Raw genomic sequence first — 18,692 nt, 5'->3', positions numbered from 1 at the left:
TATTTACTGACATGATTTAGTCATGCTATCGAATGAATGGGCAATCCTGAATTATGGGTATTATCTCTATTTTAGCAAACTATGGGGTATACGAATGGTACTCGGATATAAAGCAATAGCAATAGCAATAGCAACAGCAACCACAATAGCAATAGCATCATTTTCAAGGGATTGCAAGACAGAAAGGGTGGTTGTAATCAGCCTTCAGGGTTCAATGTAGATGATTGTGTGGAGCGACGCAGACAACACCGCGCACCCCTTGTAGCTCACTGCAACAAGCTGGTCTTTGTCGCATCTCTTGCGGAAATTGCTCTTCTTGTTTGATTGAGAAATCGGTCCACGAATAAAGTCTGCATCCTTGTATTCCTGTGGAAATTTGTCGCTTACACCAGATAGAGGTAAACAGGTCCACATCGCTATCAATTGATTCCATTGATCAACGGTTGGCTCCCAAACTTTGAGCCCCCGAAGATCGGGTTTTTTGAAGACCATTACAGCCCCCGTGAAAGTAGAATATGTGAGTGCATATCGAAAGTCGTTGGTTGTGTAAATACCTGGTCCGAATTCGTTCTCATGTGTCTTCGTTGCCAGTGCAGGAATAAAGAAGGCGAGTGTGCATGTCAACGCAGCCAAGGTGAGACCGCGAAACCACAAATCATCTGAGTCGAAGAGATCGGAAGTCAAAGATCGAATGTTTCTGGTTTGTTTGCCCTCGTTCTTCTCCCCCTTCACTCGGAAGCATTGTACTGCTTGAGGGAGGCACTGGGGCCTACTGAGCGGGTACAATGACTGTAGTATGTGTGTCCGGGGGTCGTTCGTTATAGAGCTTGGGATTCTGTTCACTTGCGCCGGGAAGACGGTAAAATTGTGCCGAAAGCCCAGAAAAGCATCATAGTACATCTCTCGGAGCATCATGTATTCGGGTAGTTTACCCTGCTCCCAATAGCGGACCACGAGATATCCAACGGTGGCTCCGAAGGGCACCAACTGGACTTCGTCTTGGATGACAAACGCAGGATCGTCGATTGCTTCAACGATATCATCATAGCCGCCAATCCAAAAGAGGCTTTTGATCGGACCTATGAGCAGAACAAAGGCTTTAGTGATAGTTAGCTGTGAGTTCTGTCATCATCTCACGGCTGAGATACTTACCTGCGCCTCCATCATCATCGAGATACTCAGCAATATCATCCGGGATCTCCCCAGGATAGCCATCCCAGGTGCTCCATACCGGCCGCAAACCATTCTTTTCAAGATCAGCAGGGTCTCGGAAGCCTCCCCTCGCGGCTATGGCGAAGCCCTCTTCCTCACTATCACTACTCTCATCTTCTTCCGGCTGTTTATTGTCATCATCTCCGGCTGAGAAGACTTGCATTGAGATATTTGAGTCGTTTAAGGGGTCTTGAGGAAGCGAGTGTTGCTCCATGACAGCATCAAATTCCTTCATAATATCGAACTGACTGATGAGAGGTATTTCGTTAATCAAAGGCAGATCAGGGAAACTATTTTGGGGGTCCCCGAAATTCTCTGCAATTCTGGCAACAACTTCATCAAGCTGACGTCGAAGACGCACTGTCTCGGTTTCCGTCTGTCTCATGTCATTTCTCAACTCTTGCATTCGGTCCCTGGATCCCCCCGTCTTGAGTTTCTTGGCGACGACAGGTGACGAACGTCATCGTCAAAATGAAGTAATCTCGCTGATCTTTGCAAAATGCCAAGGGTTACCTTGGGCTCGTCGGACAGCTCTTTCCAGCTCATTAGATACTCTGCAAGCCTGGATTTCAGCCACTTGTAGTGACTGCAATGCTGGCTTTAAGAGAGTTTTCCTGATGGCCAGGATCTGGGGTCTTTTGAAGAAGCCATTTTGGTGCAGGCAGCGACTCTGCAAAAATAAGACAAGGAAGAGGAAGGTGCGTACAAGATGATGGCAAGCAAGGATAGATAGATAGTTATTGAGGGAAAATTTCGCAGGAGCGTCTCGACAACAATCAGGCTTCTGGTTCCTGCCTGCGCTCCCTGGTGTTGTCATTCAGTCATTCATTCAGTCATTCATTCTGTGAGGATCATTATTGTTATCATTATCAATCAAGTTTATAGTCCGCCGTATCTATCTCTCCCTCACTGCACTGCCTCCAATCCGCAGAGTCATCCACAATTACTCTCCACATCTAGTATACAGACCCTGACGCTAGCTATCAAGATTGCGCTAACCTGTTTGTGCTCTAGCAGATGATAGGAAACAGCCTGCTGTTACAGCTAATCGGATCTGGTTAGCATAGGTTTCAATTCCTCGCATTCCTCGCACAGAAGATGGGATCATCGCGCAGTACTCCGTAGACAACGATGAAGCTCGATGCTTCTGGGGGAGAAATGCGAGAATGCGAACACGAGGCAATTACTATTGATATCAGCTTCAAGGCAGCAGCTCTTAACATGGCGGCTGAGTCTGAACCGCACAAGAGCAAAGTCCTGCAGAATACAGTTATATATATATATACATCGCAATATGGTCTCCTCAAATAGCATAAACCGCACGATACAGTCGATCTTAGCCATTCAAGGCATCTCATCAATATCGAGGTTAAGATTCACCATGGCCTCCGACAAGGAAAACAAAATCTACTTCTACGACCCCTCCCTCGCCGCAGCCATCCTCTTCACCATCATTTATATCATCCCACTTGCCTATCAGATATGGACAACCATCATCCTCCCTTGGAAAGGTAGATATCCCCGAGCCAACTACCTCATCCCGATTGTCATTGGTGCCGCCCTCGAAGTAGCCGGATACGGGATCCGCTGCGCCAGTGTCCGCGAGCCGCAGAGCATCCCTCTCTACGCAGTCTCCATCACCGTGATCGTCATTGCCCCCGTCTTCGTCTGCGCAAGTCTCTACATGCTGCTTGGAAGGCTCCGATCGAATGCTCCAGATGGTGGCACGAGGACACCTGCAAGCTTCCTGGGCCGGTTCCCCGTGAAATGGTTGCCGTGGATCTTCGTCACGCTGGACGTGATTAGTGTGCTCACGCAGGGATCGGGGAGTGGGATCGCATCCTCGGGGAATTGGGAGGGTTCGTCGCATGATACCGGGATCGCGGTGTTGATCGCCGGGTTGGTGTTGCAGGTTATCACGTTCGCTTGCTTTCTTGTCATCGTAAGCTGGTTTCACCTCCGCGCAACAAGAGGAGGATCGCTTGGACATGGAGTCAAGATGGTCTTGAAGGGGATCTACATTGCTGGGTTCTTTGTCATGGTATGCTTTGGCCATCCTTTGAGGTGTTGTTGCAGGCTGATGGTCTAGGTCCGCTCAATCTATCGAGTGTTTGAATTTGCCTTGGGTATTGATTCGTACACTTTTACTCATGAATGGCCGTTGTATGTTCTGGAAGCAATTCCGATGCTCATCGCCTTGATGGCTCTGGGCTGGTTTCACCCCGGGAAATGGTTGGCTGCGGATCATCTGGGGGAGGGTGGTAAGGTACGGATGCGCCAATCGGAGGCGCTTGTTTAGCAGTTTCCAAGCCAGACTTGAGCGATTAGCGGTGGTTGGTTAGGGGCTTGATATTCTTCTTTGGTATAGAACCTGCATGTGCTTGCTTCTGCGATGTTTTGTCATTTGGGGGTGATGGGTCTCGGTTTGTCTCTAGGATCTACTGTATCTATTGTTTGTTCCTCTTCATCCCTAATTCCTTTCACATACACCCAAGCCATGTGCTCCCCTCCACATCAGAGAACAGAGTATGCAGATCAGAAAATGCAGCTCGTTGAGAGATAACCGCCCTCAGGCCTCCATCCGCCAGAATCATCTCCGTCGGCACCTGTACATACTCTCTGACCGAAGCCGGCAGCTCGCCATATATCGTGTCTGCCCACTGGTGCACCAGCGACATCGTTACAGGAGGCTTATGTCCCTTGAACCCGTTTAACTTGAGAAAGACAGGCTGCATGATGAGCTCGACGGCCAGGAAAAACAGGAACAATGCCCGGGAAACGTGGTTGGCCGGTGCGATGAAGGTGAGGAATTCCTTATTCTCCATCTGGTACCACACCGCGTAGATGGACGTGAGATTGACGAATGTACGTTTCATCGAGATCTGCATGGCAGCCAGGGTATTTCGTATCGCGTGAAAGAAGCGGTGATGCGCCGGACTGTTCAGAAGAGGCGGTAGCTTATGCATCGCGACCAGCAACGCTTCTATACTGTGCGGGGTGCTGAGCGGTTCATCGGAAAGTTCCCCGGCAATGAGCGCATCCACATCGGATTCCGTCTGCAGCGTGAACATCTGGCTCGTTTGAAACCGTTCCAGGATCCAGCCAGTCACGATCCCACAGCCACGGACCATCACGGCAAAGTCGACGAGGCCGTCGTTCATCTGGTAGGCTTGGAAGACGAGCGTGTAGCAGGTGGCCAGGATCACATCCATCTCGGTGTTGGTGGCTTCCGGGCCTTTGCCGAGTGCCGTTCCTAGTGCCTTCAGGGCTTTGCCGCGGTGAATGATGGCTGTCGAAGCGTACTGCGAGCCATTGGGCGCGAGGAGAGCGTAGTGCGTTGCTCCGAGAGACAGGATGGCGTGCATCAGGCAGGGATACTATGTCAGATTATTAGTCTGGAGCGGCCGGTCTCTTGGCGAAAGGAGGCATACCGCATGTGCATATCGCGGTACTCGCATTGTCCATGAATGCTCATTGCCATACGGGAGATGCGGATGGGCCGCCACTAGGAAATGATGGAAGAATCGCATGTCATCGCCACTGAAAGCCGTCATGGGGAGTTCTCCTGCCGGGGAGGTGATCAAGGATGAGTCCCTCGATGCTGGAGTCGGGTGTCTCTTCGGACCGAGCCATTTCCTGGCCTTGGATGGATATACGCATTCCATATCTCTGTAAACACAATTCTCGCATGCTGGCTGGGTCTCTTGGCACTATATGCGAGTGGTCAATCCAAAGACGCGCGTGGATGGATGTCGAGACTAGTCGGTACCTTTACCCTTCTCGCTCTACAATTGAAGCAACCCCAGCGGGACTTGGTATGTGGTCGTTTTTGTCTCGTCACGACGTCTGACTGATCCTGGCTGCCAGAGGTGGAATAAAGAGTCATGTCACTGCTCGAGGCTGCTTCTCTTTGCGCCATAACGAAAGACCATGAGGATGTGATATGGTACTACTGGCAACATTAACCAATTTCCGGCAATATCCAACTCGTTGGAATGAATGTTTGAGTGTGACTGAGGGAGAGTCTGGACAAGCGTTTGGAGACCAGGCAGCACCGTATTATTCCGCATACGAGATGGTCTTTGCACTTCCTCCAATGACAAGCCATTATTACGATCCTTCACCGTTTCTCCAACACCCTCAAGTTCACGTAAACTACGGAGTATAGCATTTAAATAGAAGTTATGTGGAGAATGACTTAGTGAGCTGGTGCCTCAAGACGAGATATACCAAGTGACTCGTCCCACACCTTGATCACCATTCCACCTCACGACAGTCTTCACATTCAGCGGGTGATACCACATCGGAGATAAAATACTTCATCCTAATTATAATATGAGCCGATACAGCGTCGAGATTGCACCGGAAGAATAATAGAAAACAACAGTGTTGCCTGAAATCATCAATCATATCATATCTAGTCCCCGAGCGGGTAGCAATGCAAGATCTGTCCATCTTGTTTCCCACTGTTAGCACCACACCAAGCATTCCTGAAGCAGAGAATACTTACAATAAAGCGACGCATCCGCGCTCGCCAAAAAGACGAAACTCGTGGCTACCTCACTGGGCTGACCCGGTCGACCCAGCGGCTTCTGCGAGCCCCAGTCCTCCATCTCCTCCGCCTCGCGTGTATCAACCTGGATGGGAGTATAGACCGCGCCGGGACTAGGAGTGCACCCGCGTCAGCGATCGTTAGCTTATTTGCCCGGGAAAGAAGGATACTCACGCAACAGCGTTCACCCGGATACCCTTGGGAATCAGCTGCGCCGCCAGCGACCGCGTGAACCCCACGATGGCGCCCTTGGTCGCAGCGTAGTCGACCATGCTCTTGGACCCGCGGAAGGTCGTGACAGAGGTATTGTTGATAATCCTATGCCATTGGACATCAGCGATTGATCTTCATATATCAAGGATGGAAATATGGGGGGGGGGAGACGTACGCATCACCCTTGGACATATGCGGCAGCGCAAACTTGGTCATCGCAATCATCTGGATGATGTTCGTCTGGAAGGTCTCCTCGACCTTATCCAGGTCGATCTCGGCGAGGTCCTTGCACATGTACTGCTTCGAGGCGTTGTTGACGAGGACGTTGATATGACCGTATCTAGCTGGCGTTAGTGCCGGCTGTCTCTCTTGATTTTCTTTCTGACATTGGTTCCATACTTCTGCACATGCGTCTCGACGGCCTTGCGGCACGTCTCGCGATCCTTCAAGTCACCCGCAAACAGCACGCAGTCGCGCTTCTCCGCCTCAACCAGCTTCTTGGTGTACTGGGCGTCATCTTCCTCGTGCGGCAGGTACACGATGGTGATGTTGGCGCCTTCGCGGGCCATCATTGCTGCTACTGCGCGACCGATTCCGGAACTGTCATTGTCAGTGGACGGGTTTTTTTTTTGGGGGGTGCGATTCCAGATGTATATAGTGAGTGTGTGCATACTCTCCACCGGTGATCAACACCGACTTATTCTTGAGCTTCCCCGAGCCGACGTACTCGGTGAACCCGCCGGGGGATTCCAGCTTGGTAGACTCACTAGGGGGCGCCATTTTCTTCTCGAGGCTGGCAATTGTCAGTGAAACTCTCTTGGCGATTGGGCTAAGTTGGGAGGCCGTACCCAGGCTTCGGTTGGCTCTGGGGCTGCCCAGGAGGCTGGAAGGTGTTGTCTTTGCCTATGTGTGACATGATGATGTTTGTTTTTGATATTGCTGTTTCTTACAGTACCGATCCTTTCTAGGTAGACTGTAGTATGAATGACGATCTCAGATATCTACGGAGCAGCTTGCTATATACGTAGTGCGGTGTCTGTCGTACACGATGTCAAAGATGCCAGTGATAGCATCATGGTGGGGTAAACCTGTTCTGCAAGTGGGTAAACAAGTTTCCAGTGGCAAACGAACCGGATCAGAGTGGGTTTTGCACCCTGAAACGACCTTCAGGCCCTGTCTCTGCAAGAATCTAGATGTTCTGGTTCTCTTGCTTTAAAGTGCAAGATCATTAGAGACACAGAAATCGAGTCTTGTTGTGGTGTTCGCTGCCTGAGGCATCACTCAAGGTCTCGCTGATGAAGAACGACTCCCAATTGATACAAACTCACTCCAGACTGGAGAAATTGAAACACACTATGGACAACCGAAATGATTGGATCAATCAAAGTCATGATTAATATTAATAAATTCTATAAACACATGGTCATACCCTCGTGGAGACTCCGGACATCAAGCCAAGGGATAGACCCGACGGGGAACTCATGGCACATCTATATGCAATGGTCGTATCTATACAAGAAACAGGTATATGCAAATTGACAGAAAGATATATAGGAAAGCATCGTCGAGATCAGGGTTTGGACAGCTGTTCTCTGCGGAAGAAGAGCAGGAAGCCAGCACTAAAAGAGGAGGTTAGCATGCCGGGTCCAGTAAGGAGGGATCACTTGCTGTTATACAAGGGGAACGTACCAGATAAGGAGCTGGAAGATCAACGCAATCCAGAACCACGCGTTCGCCAGCGCCGACGCACCCTTCGTGATGTCCGGCGAGATCGGCCCGGGTCCCGTGTTGTTGGGCGCAAAGGCCCGCGCGCAGATCGTCGCAATCGAACCCAGCACCTGGCACACGATGAGCGTGAAACACATGTGCATACGCGTCAGCGTCTGCAGCAGGATCATGCCGAAGCCCAGGCCCTGGATCGCGTCCAGCACGCCGAGCCACAGCCACACGGACCGTGACGCCAGCGCGCCCGCCGTGGACCCGCCGCCAACCCATGGCAGGTAGTAGCCGATGCCGGATACACCCCACCAGATCTGGGCCCAGCGAGGGGCGCCCAGACCGCAGGCGAAGACCGGCAGGATCCAGCTGTGTTGTTTGGACAGGTGGCTGAGGATGAAGAGGAAGGCGGCCCAAACGAAGCCGAAGAAGACGATGCAGAGAATGACGATCTGCCAGTTGTGTGTGTGCGCGGAGCCCCAGAGGACTGTGTTCAGATGTTAGCATGGGATCGGGTTAGGGACCAAGGGAATGAGGAGGGAGGGGAGGACATACAGCCCCAGTTGCGACCGTAGGGTGCGCTCAGGAACCAATTCTGGATGATGACCACGACGAAATTCCACAGCACGATCTTGCGCCGGAACACGGACCGATAGAACGAGGGCACCTTGCCGGGACTCTGGCGGTAGTAGTTGGGCAGTCCGAAGAACATGAGCAGGCCGATGGCCCACAGGAGGATGGCAATGGGGGCACAGATGGCCGTCATCTTCCACGTGTTGGCGATGTTGTCCTCAGGGCTCAGGAGGCCCTGACTGGACGCCTTGGTGAGCGTCGAACCCCAGTACCAGAGGGCGATGACATAGGCCTGCTGCGTGCCCTGAATCAGACAGGCGCGGAAGACCCATTCCTTGACGGGGGCACCGCTCTCGTCACCAAAGTTGAGCGCGAAGAAGATGGAACCACTGCTGGACGCGGCCGCGTAGAAGCCGCTGCCGACGTTCTGGATCCAGCCGCGGGTGAACTCGTCCTTTTCGAAGTGCGCGAACCCAATGAGCATGAAGGCCAGGCCGTAGAGGAACCAGGGCGTCGAGAGGCAGACGATCGACTTGAAGTACCGGAAGACGAACCACCACAGGATCGAGGTGATCAGGTAGGTTGTTGCGATCCCGTACAGCTTCTCCGCAGTCTGACCAACTTCACCCGTCAACAGCGTGATCTGGTACGAGTTGGCCGCCATGATCTGACCCAAGCCCAAGAAGATCGAGTACACAGGCCAGTCGCCGATGCGCAGCTGCATCCACTTGCGCAAGCCCGTGGGGGGCACGTAGTCCTTGCCCAGCAGGAACTCGTCGTCCTCCTCCTCCTGCGAGCGTTCGTCGTTGTCCGGGCTCATGCGCGAGGACGCGTCGTCGCCAAAGTACGAGTCGACAGGCGACGGGCCCCGTTTGCCGCGGAAGACAGACGGCGCCGGCGAGTTCAAACGACCCAGCTTGGCGTCGCGGAACTTGTCGAACCATTCCTTCTCACTCTTAACCAGGAACTCCTCGATGCACAGCTGCGACTCGGAGTTGGATCCGGACAGCACCTCGAGACTCTTCTCGAACGACCGCGAGTACTCGCCGTGGCTGTCGGTGAAGAACGGGTCGACCTTTTGCAGCTTGAAGTCCTTCTTGTCCCCAACAATGGAATCGACGGACAGCACGGACGCGCTGCTCATGCGGTTGCCGGGCTCCAGGAAGGGGCGGCTAGGAGGCGCCAGACCCATGTCCGCAGTCGGGGCCATTGGGCTGGTGGGGAACTGCGCCGAACGGGTGAGCTCTCGGGGAGTGCCACGGCCACTCTCGGGACGGTTCTGGCCGTTCTGCAGCCGGCGGCCTTCTTCGGCCTGCTCCGGCGTGAGGGTGTATTCATCGTCGCCGTAGTAGGCATCGATATAGTCGTCATCATCGCTTTCCTCCTCGATGTCGGAGACATCCGCGCCGTCGGTGCGATTGGGGGCAGAAAGACCCTGCTGCCCGTTACGACCGGGCCGGTTCAAATGGCCCGGTCCGGAACGCACACCCAGCGACAGTTTGCGGCTCAATCCGGGCACAGGCTTCTCGGTCATCTCGCGGCCAGTGTCCTTGCTGTAGGAGACAAAAGTATCGCGCTGCTGAGGACCAACCTCGGAGAGCTGCCTCAGATTGACATAGCTGGCGTCACGCGAGTCCGGGCCGACAGGGGATTGAGCACCGCTGCCTGGCAGCGAGGGGGCCACGGTGCCGAAGCCCCGCGGGATCATGAGACCGCTCGGAGTCGTAGGGCCGGTCGGAGTCAGGGGCCGGTTGTTGGACTTGGTGGCCTCCTTGTTATGGATGCGGATGGAGGTGCCTTGCAGAATCTCGAGATCTTCAATCCACTGGGCAACGGGGAAACGCTGCTTGGCGGAACGGGCGCGCATCTTAGCACGGACATCAGGCTTGGAGTTCAGCGCGCTTTCGATGGCCAGCTTGAACTGGTGCAGCAAATGCGACGTGGACATGGACTCGACATTGAACCACCAACCGGGCATCTGACCGAGACCACCGACACGAGCACCGATACCGAGAGCACCCTTACGGCCGAACTCGACGGCGACCAGACCGAAGGGTTCGTCACGGGAGGGAATCAGGGCGAACTCGGCACCAGAGAAGATGTAGGGAGGCAGAGCAGTGAACTGGGGACGGGAGAAGACACGGCCGGGATAGACCTTCATCATGCGATCGAGTTTCAGGGCGGCGAACTTGCCGTACAGATCGATGACGGGGCCAACGCAGATCAGCTGGACGTTGGGACGGGCCTCGAGGACAGCGGGCATGACATCGGCAATCAGATCCACACCCTTCTGCATGGACCAACGACCCACGAACACCAGCAAGTCGGCATCGGGATTCTGCTCGAGACCAGCCCACTCCTGCGCCTGGCGCTTGAGCTCGGCACGTCCAGCCTCGAAGTCCTCATCGACGGGCGGGTCTTCGCCCTTGGCCAGGGCCTGCTCGCGGTTCCACTCGCCAATATCGGACGGATCAGGGTTGGGCAGGTTGCCGACCTTCTTCAGACCCCAGAAAATGGGGTAACGCGCGTACGACCGTTTACCGTATTTCTTGGACACACCGACGGCACCGAAGCCCTGCTGGTGCACACGGAGGTAACTGGCACCAGAGTGCAGCAAGTTGAACACTTCGCCGAACTGGACGTACCGGCGGGTGACTTCCTTGTCCAGGTTGAAGACGGAGCACACTTCCTCCTTCTCCTTCTCCGTACGCATGGGCCAGAGACCCTGGAACTCGGCGTTGTGCAGCGACAGACAGGCGGGGATGGTTTGAGGCAGCAGATACAGCGGCGCCAGGGAACCGTGGTAATCGTTAATGTGGTAGAGATCGATGGGGAACCGCTTGATGGTCTGAGCGATACACTGGTTCCACGCGGAGTAGTAGATGGCACTGTCCAGATCGTCCATGCGCGGTGGGTACGGTTCAGACTTGGACTGCTGGCGGAAAACGGGCGCATCCAGGAGGACGTAGGTGATGTTCTGCAGGACGTGGTACTGCACCTGCACCTCGTACGGCTTGCCCAGGATAGTGACCACCATTGGTTCGGCCGGTTGGTCGACGGGGTAGTCCACGCCGCCGACGCAGGGCACGACCCAGATCAGGTCCTGGTGGCCGAGGGTCTTACCCATCAGCTGCGCCATGACACCAAGACCACCGATCTTGATCTTGATGGCCCAGTCCTCGATATCGTACTCCATCGTGGCGATCAGCACCATGCGGCGCTTGGGGACGGCGGCGGAACCCGCCAGCGCGGTGGAGCTCTGGAGGAAACCGGACTTGTTGGCCAGACGCATGAGCGGGTTCATCGCCTCACCATCGCCATTGCGGGCGCGTTTCAACTTGCGGCGCAGGGCCAGGGGGATCAAGGAGCGCTTCTCGCTGACACCGACTTGGTTGAACTTGATCTGGTAGAAGGATTTCATGAAGACGTAGACGCACGCGGAACCGGTGAGCAGCGGGATGATCCAGAAAAGAACGTACAGGGCCATCTGGGCGGACTGGTCACCCACAGGGACAAACTGGTAGCGCCGCGTGCCATCGTTGATGAAGAGTTCCCAAGCGAGATGGGGGGCGGGCGGGATGGAGACGTTGAGCAGCGTCGCTTCCAACGACGAGGGAGGCATGCGGTCCAGGATGAGGTCACCGTCGAGGTCACCCAGAACAGCACTCTGATCTGGCAAGCCGTCCGGGTTCATACCCCAGATGTTCACCTGGGCGCGTGCGGGCCACTCCGACATGAAATGGAATCGCCAGAGACCGCTGTTGGGGTCCTGCCGGATCCGATTGTCCAAGCCCCCATCGTAACCGAACTGGTTGTACGGTCCGTTGAAGAACATGTGCGGGAACCGACGGGGTACCTTGGTGTTCCAGTCCACGTCGCCCTCCTGGTAATAGTCACTGCTGCCTGTCAGGCCGCTCCAGTATTCAACGCGCACATGCTTGCCATCCCACCCCTGGGTCTTGGTGCCAGACCACGGGAGCACATCGATGGTGTCATTACCACCGGCGTAGGGCTGCCAGTCTGAGAATGTGGTGCCCCAGTTGGTCGAATAACGGTACATGTCGGCGCCAGCAGCGTGATGCTGGATGAACAGGGTGCCATTTTCCATTTCGTGCAGCAAACTGGTCGAGTAGTTGGCGGTGGAGAAGACCATCGGATTATCGATTTGCCCCGTGCGGAAGAGGAAGTGGTCAACGGCACCGGTGGTCCCGTTGTTCTTGTTGGAGGGATTACCAACCGTCACCTTGTGGACACCGTTGTAGACACCGGTCAGTGTGGCTTTCCATGACCAGGTGCTGGGAATCTGGCCGGTCAATTCGGGTTTGACGAGCTTCACAGCCCCACAGGTGGCAGAATTGGCTTTGATGAAGGGGACATTGCGGGTCTCGGTAGAGGATTTCAGGGAAATGGCCTTGGTCACGGCATCGCAATCCATCTCCTCGGAGAAGAAGATTTCGATTTCCACGTCTTCGGAGGCATCGGGCGCCACCTTGGAATGGAGAGCTACATCATGACCGGGGGTGAAGCCCGTGATCATGGGTCGCGGCTTGACATGCAGGTCGATGGGGACATAGGCCCGGAATTCGTACCGGTCGAGGCTGATCTGGGGCAGACAGCCCACCGTAACCGTCTTATTCAGGTAACCGATCTTGTTGCCTCCCTGGTGCAACACTCCATCTACCAGAGTCTGTTCGTCAAACGGGTAGAACAGGTTCTTGACTTTCTGGCCCGAAGGGAAAGGGGAATTCAGCGTCTTGTTTGCCGTCTTGCAGTCGAAGGTGTAGGGCACCGTGCGGTTGACATTATGGAAGACCAGCCAGATCGGGGTGTTCTTGTCCGCGGAGCCAAAATTCTGGACTTCTGAGTTGATGTCGCGCCTGATGGACCAGATGCCGGTCTCTGTGGTGGTCTTGTTGGAACCGGGATACAGTACTTCCTCGGTGTGTTTATCAAGAGTCTCCAGATAATAGCCGTCATTCAGCACCGGGAACTGCGTGCGCAGCTGGTACATGTGCTTGTAGATGTTGCGCATGGGGTGTGAGGGATCACGGTGGTCATACGCGGCAGTGTCATCCTCACAGCCGTGGAGCCCTTTCTCAATGGGCCAGTGGTAGTACTGTGAGGACTGCAAGTTGAAGCAGCCATGGTCCCGCCACGCGGTGGCAGGAGACATGGCCTGACGACCGTAAATGTAGTTGCCCGCCGTGGCATCGAGGATGTAAAAGGCCTGCTCCTCGCCCCAGAGCAACAGGGGAATACCTGGTAGCAGCAGCGTAGTCACAAAACCGCCCAGCAGCTGCCGTTCCCGACCCCATTGGATGGTCGGCCAGCGGAAGACATCCTGGTTAGTGACACCGTACATGTGTCGCGGGTCGAATTTGCCCGTGTTGGCGTTGACAAAGTCATTCGATTGGAGCATCTGGTTCCATGCTTGCACCCAGTCCGCGGGAACATCATAGCCTGCCGCAAGATTGCCGTCCATGCCCAGGAAGCGAGTGAGGGTACGATAGATGGAATAGTGGAAGGCAGCGGCATCAATGGCCTCATGCCCGGCCTCCCGCAGGAAATACTGCGCTTCGGACTCATTCGTCATCTTCGGGCCTTGGGCTGGTGAAAGGCTCTGCCATTGATGCGCTAGCCGACCGCGACCCAGGTAGATGGCACCGAAGTAATCACCTCCGGTGATTTCACCGGAGATGAAGAAGTTCTTCTTGCCAACGCTGCGAGCGCACTCACGGTATGCCATGGACATGTCGCCGAGCGCATCCACGGTGGCTTGCGTCGCCTTATCGTAGCGGAAGCCGTCGATATCCAGCTGGTGGATGATCATGCACGAATGGCGGATCAGACGATCGCGCACGCTGGGCCGCCATTCACGCAGACGGTCCTGCACGGAGGCGAACTTGGCCAACTGACGCTGCCAATCCGGGAAGACACCGAAGGCTTCGATATCACCATATTGGTCGAAATCGCTGTCATAGCAGCCCACCAGAGTATTGGCATCCTTAGCGTCGAGCGGCGTTCCATCCTCGAAGTAGAACCGGGGGTAATCGCATGTCTCATTGTAGTTGTTGCCGATGTCGAAGTCGACGTACCGACGGTTCGTCTTCCACAGAGCCTTGTGTTCCTTGACCGTGAAGGGAGTGGTTGTATTGAGATATCCGTCGAAACCGATTAAATCACCCATGCTGTTCGAATTAGTCCACATTCTTTTTCGTTCTTTTTTTTTTTTTTTTGCCAGGGAAAGTCTTACGTAGCAATGGTGTTATCGAACACCACATACATTCCCCGACGATGGATCTCGGTAATAGCCTTACGCCACAGATCAAGGTTGCCGAAATGCTGATCCAGAAGCGTAGTATCCAGGGCCGAATAACCGTCAGAGCCCCAAGGCTGGTTCAACAAGATCGTTCCGGCGAGATAAATGCCCTAAACGAGTCAGCTTCAAATTTTCAAGCACCGGATCGCAAGCCCTTCCCCCCAAAGAAAAAAAAAAAAAGGAAGGATTTACCTTGATTCCCATGCCCTGCAGGTAGTCCAACGTATCTAACAAACCAGCGACATCACCACCGTGACGCATCTGGTTGGATGAGAGATCGTGCTCAAACAGTGTGCCGTTGATATTATCATTAGTGGGGTCCCCGTTCACGAAACGGTCCAGGAACAGAGTATAAAAGGGGAACCGCCAGTTATCCGGGGAGGGGAAGTATTTCCCCTGATGGTCCGGCCATTCGCCCCAATATTCGACCGGATTGGTCGCCGATTTGTTCTCATTGAGGTTGTAACCAACGAACTTCTCATCGTAAGGCCAGCAGGATGCGGTGGTTGCGAACCAGGCCAGCAACGCCCCGGTCCATCCCCACTGCATCGTGGGATTTCGGTGATTAAATATCAGGTAGACTCATGCAAGAGATGCCGAGATCCTCGAGATTCGGATGATTTGGGGCTGATTCTTGTCTTCGTCGTTTCGCTGTTTCGTTTTCTCCTATCGAAATGCGAGTTTGAGCGAATGTCCTTGATAACGAGCGATCGGCACGGGCGATAACGGTGGGTTTTATAAAAGAAAAACGAGAAAATATATATATATATATATATATATAAAGAAAAAAAGGGTAGATTGGATCGAACGAAAGGCTGGAGAGAGAGGTAGATCTACTCCGTCAATATCAAGGTAAGCTTCGCCTCCCAAACGACCGAAAACGACAGTAACGAAAGACCAAGCACAACGAGGGGAGAAGGAAGAGGTGAGAGGGAAGATGGAAGAGGGAAACGAAAGGAAGAGAGAAAAGAAGAAGACCAAAAGGTGTAAAAAAAACACGAGGTTTAGGGAAATCAGGAGAATAGCGGGTTAGTTTTGGGGTTAGGCTAGACAGGAATAGAAGACAGACAGACAAGACACACTGACCAAGCGAAATTGCTGTCAAGAGACTATTAATATCATGTCGAACTAAGATACTGATAGTAGTAACTTCTATCACCCTTTAGTCTCTGGTGGTTATTTTTTTTTTCCCTTTTTTTCCCTGCCTCTCTCTCTGTCTGTCTTGCTCGCTTTCTTTGCTCTCCCTTTTCCTCTCTTCGTTGCTTTTCGTCCTAGTCCTTTCTGACTCTCTCCCCTTAGTAGATTAGTAGATCTGGCTTATCACCGTCAATTTCCCGGTTATCAAGATAGACCAAGCCCGATATAAATAAAGAAATAAGAATAGAGGGGTGTCGCACATGGACAATGCAGAGTGCAGGCTGCCGTTCAACTCAAAGATAAGTCCAGAGAGATAGATATCGCCAGTCGACAATTCTATATAAGATCCAGCTTCCCCCGTCGGTTTCTTGTTGCCTCTTCCCAAAGTTCCCATGTATTTTCAGCTCGTTCAGCCTTTTGGTCCTTACGTATTGGCGTTTCCCTTCCCACGTTTTTTCCGTTTTTACAGTTGGAAAAGTGAGAACCCTGTACTCCGTAGAGTGGAGGATTCCTACGCATTGGACGGACCCAGATACCAAGACCTACGGTATTGAAGCGGCTCCAACCGTCTTTCGAATGCTGTGACTTGACTGGTGAGCCACCAGACAGAGGCTCCGAGGACCCCCTAAAAGAGTTTGGGCAGCAGCGTCGAGATCCCAAGATACGAGCACATTACATGCTGACAGAGTCTCATCAATGGAGATGAGAGACTGAGGCTGAGGCTGAGAACGCAGCGAAAAAAGGAAAAATGGGCAGATACGAGCCACGGACCACACCCATCGTCCCCAATCTACGGGAGTAGTGTAGGTTTTCTCTACCGGATAACGAACCAGACCCTGTGGTTTGAGTGATGGTGGAACCAGAACGGTGATAACTCTGGTCCAAATGGTCACCGATGGATCGCTGACCACTCCGTCTCACCAATAATCCACGGCTGATACGGCGCAGATTCAGTTTCTTATTTCTCCGTCCGGTAACTAAACGGCTAAAAATACCTGATTGAGGGGGGTTTTGCTTGGCTTGTTTTTTTTTTTTTTTTTCTACGGTGAAATCCGTGTTCGGTAGCCAGAAGTTGTCATCGGGGTTGGCTCTTCCGGCCGTTCCGTGTGTCAACCCTCAGTCAATTCGAACAACTAGTCTTGAGTCCTTGAAGATCGAATTGACTTGAACTGAGAGGGTCAAGATGATACCTCCGTCGCAAACATCTATTTATGTAAGTCCAGTCGACGGAGGAAAATGTGAGAAATCTCCTCATCCTTACTGCACCGACGGAGGATGTCCGTACGAAACATGTCTTATGACAATGATTCCCCCGATGGTCCAGTGAGACTGGCCCATGGACAGCACACCAGTTGGGGAACCGGATTCTAGACACAGAGGTACTCCATTCTGATAGGAAGAAGAGAGGTTGAGGTGTCTTATTTATCATGTCACCGACAGCGAATCATCTGGGAGGAAAAAGTCAAACTGCCCAACAGTGTCCTCATGGTTTGGTCAGGGGGGCATGCCGGAGTCCGAATTCATGCAGCTTGGATGATTATACTTGATGTACTCTATATTATTATTACCCCATAGTGAAGTGAACTGATCATCTCCAGTATGTAGATAGAACTGTACTCAGGTAGATAGACCACATCTTCCTCCTCCATTTGATGTACAATGCAGGGTCACTGATAAGTCATAATGATCCAATGTTTATGCAATATCTTTCTCATCCGACTCTCAATCCAACGACGATTTCTTAGGATGTTTATAGTGTCAGACTAGTGGTCACAATAAAATTGTTATCAGACACTAGCGGGGCTGTGGCGTGACGGTGGCTTCAGAGTCGGTCAGTTTTGCTTTTCAAGACCTTCTGTATGGACTATGGAGACATCAAAGATTCAATATATCTCCTGGAATCATGGAAGACTCCAAAGTCCTGAGAATAGACGTGAAGAAATCTCTTATTATTGATTCGGATATTGGTGGGCCACCAAGAGCTGCTTCCTTACATAGTACATCGGAGGATGCCTTATTATTAGGACTGGAACCCGCCCGAAACAATCGAGTTATGATATCTGGTAATGGGATGTCGTGTAATCGTACGGTATTGCCTGGTCATGTACGGTATCCGGTCTGTCACTTGATCTGTATCCTCTAATAACGTACCGTGTCCGTATTCCGTACTGTCGATCAATCGTATCAGGAGTCCGGCCCACTACGCCCGATCTAGCTTAGGCTGTATCTTTGCAATACTGACCAACTCCCTATAGAGTACCTTATTATTATTATTATTAGTTGGATCGGATGAATCCCCCCAGTCGATACTTTGCTGTACTAAGTACAAATCACACGAACTTATATAATAACTAATCAATATACTACGGAGGAATCAATAATCAATAATCAATAATAATCGTCAGTAGTCCATGGGATGCATGGATGAGAGTTGACATTTCAATGATCCATTCCCAATGCAGGTGCGGAGTATATCCTCTAGAGTCTAGAGCAGCCAAATAGCTAGGTTATATAAAGAGCAGTATAACCCCCTGAAATCCCCCGCTGCAAGGTATTGGCTCTGATCGAGAAGATTGAAGAGGTTCTACCATGACTAATCAACTGAGACATATTTGCCCTGTCCAGTGTCTTAGACTCTTACGCCTAGTCTCTTCGATTCATGGATAGATGCCAAGTCCCTTTGAACCAAGGTTGCTGTTCATGTCCCTGAACTGGTCAAGCTCCGTGTGATGGGATGATCACTTGTGTGACACAACGTCTATTCATTCCCTTTTGATTTGCTTATCAGTCAGGTACAATAGTACACTGGAGTCTGTCTTCCTCTCTTGCGCTCTCCCCCCTCTCCAGAAAGTCAGAATCAAGCCAGGTACCAGGGGAATGACCCCCAGGCCCAAGGGGCCCAGGGGCACTAAAACTGACTTTCTTCCCTCGCCACTGTGGATGCTTGGAGATACGCGAACTCGTTCATGG

At 52.7% G+C, this 18,692-nt stretch overlaps 5 protein-coding genes across 5 annotated transcripts, besides 5 other annotated features; 1 reads left to right on the top strand and 4 right to left on the bottom strand.

The window, feature by feature from the left end:
• Window positions 1-112: 112 nt before the first annotated feature.
• Window positions 113-157: a microsatellite.
• A 47-nt stretch (window positions 158-204) lies between these two features.
• ACLA_063490 (uncharacterized protein) lies at window positions 205-1,618 on the bottom strand (the record flags this gene model as incomplete). Its single annotated transcript, XM_001273806.1, has 2 exons — window positions 205-1,079; window positions 1,153-1,618. 2 exons carry the CDS (start codon window positions 1,616-1,618, stop codon window positions 205-207), a joined length of 1,341 nt encoding a protein of 446 aa, XP_001273807.1.
• Window positions 1,619-2,025: 407 nt separating this feature from the next.
• Window positions 2,026-2,055: a microsatellite.
• Window positions 2,027-2,055: a microsatellite.
• Window positions 2,056-2,593: 538 nt separating this feature from the next.
• On the top strand, window positions 2,594-3,511 carry ACLA_063480 (RTA1 domain-containing protein; the record flags this gene model as incomplete). Its single annotated transcript, XM_001273805.1, has 2 exons — window positions 2,594-3,253; window positions 3,302-3,511. 2 exons carry the CDS (start codon window positions 2,594-2,596, stop codon window positions 3,509-3,511), a joined length of 870 nt encoding a protein of 289 aa, XP_001273806.1.
• Window positions 3,512-3,692: 181 nt separating this feature from the next.
• ACLA_063470 (uncharacterized protein) lies at window positions 3,693-4,877 on the bottom strand (the record flags this gene model as incomplete). The annotated part of the gene is made up of 2 exons (XM_001273804.1): window positions 3,693-4,589; window positions 4,644-4,877. The coding sequence occupies 2 exons, from the start codon at window positions 4,875-4,877 to the stop codon at window positions 3,693-3,695; spliced, it is 1,131 nt and encodes a 376-aa protein (XP_001273805.1).
• Window positions 4,878-5,618: 741 nt separating this feature from the next.
• On the bottom strand, window positions 5,619-6,893 carry ACLA_063460 (short chain dehydrogenase; the record flags this gene model as incomplete). Its single annotated transcript, XM_001273803.1, has 7 exons — window positions 5,619-5,659; window positions 5,723-5,877; window positions 5,939-6,082; window positions 6,153-6,317; window positions 6,377-6,577; window positions 6,651-6,770; window positions 6,826-6,893. 7 exons carry the CDS (start codon window positions 6,891-6,893, stop codon window positions 5,619-5,621), a joined length of 894 nt encoding a protein of 297 aa, XP_001273804.1.
• A 654-nt stretch (window positions 6,894-7,547) lies between these two features.
• ags1 (alpha-1,3-glucan synthase Ags1) lies at window positions 7,548-15,134 on the bottom strand (the record flags this gene model as incomplete). The annotated part of the gene is made up of 5 exons (XM_001273802.1): window positions 7,548-7,596; window positions 7,667-8,180; window positions 8,249-14,454; window positions 14,520-14,695; window positions 14,778-15,134. The coding sequence occupies 5 exons, from the start codon at window positions 15,132-15,134 to the stop codon at window positions 7,548-7,550; spliced, it is 7,302 nt and encodes a 2,433-aa protein (XP_001273803.1).
• Window positions 15,135-15,341: 207 nt separating this feature from the next.
• Window positions 15,342-15,366: a microsatellite.
• Window positions 15,343-15,366: a microsatellite.
• Window positions 15,367-18,692: the final 3,326 nt, after the last annotated feature.

This window comes from Aspergillus clavatus, genomic scaffold, assembly GCF_000002715.2.
Source record: "Aspergillus clavatus NRRL 1 1099423829796 genomic scaffold, whole genome shotgun sequence".
Lineage (NCBI taxonomy): Eukaryota > Fungi > Ascomycota > Eurotiomycetes > Eurotiales > Aspergillaceae > Aspergillus > Aspergillus clavatus.
The sequence above is the reverse complement of the archived record's forward strand: the minus strand, read 5'-3'. Positions and strand labels throughout refer to the sequence as shown.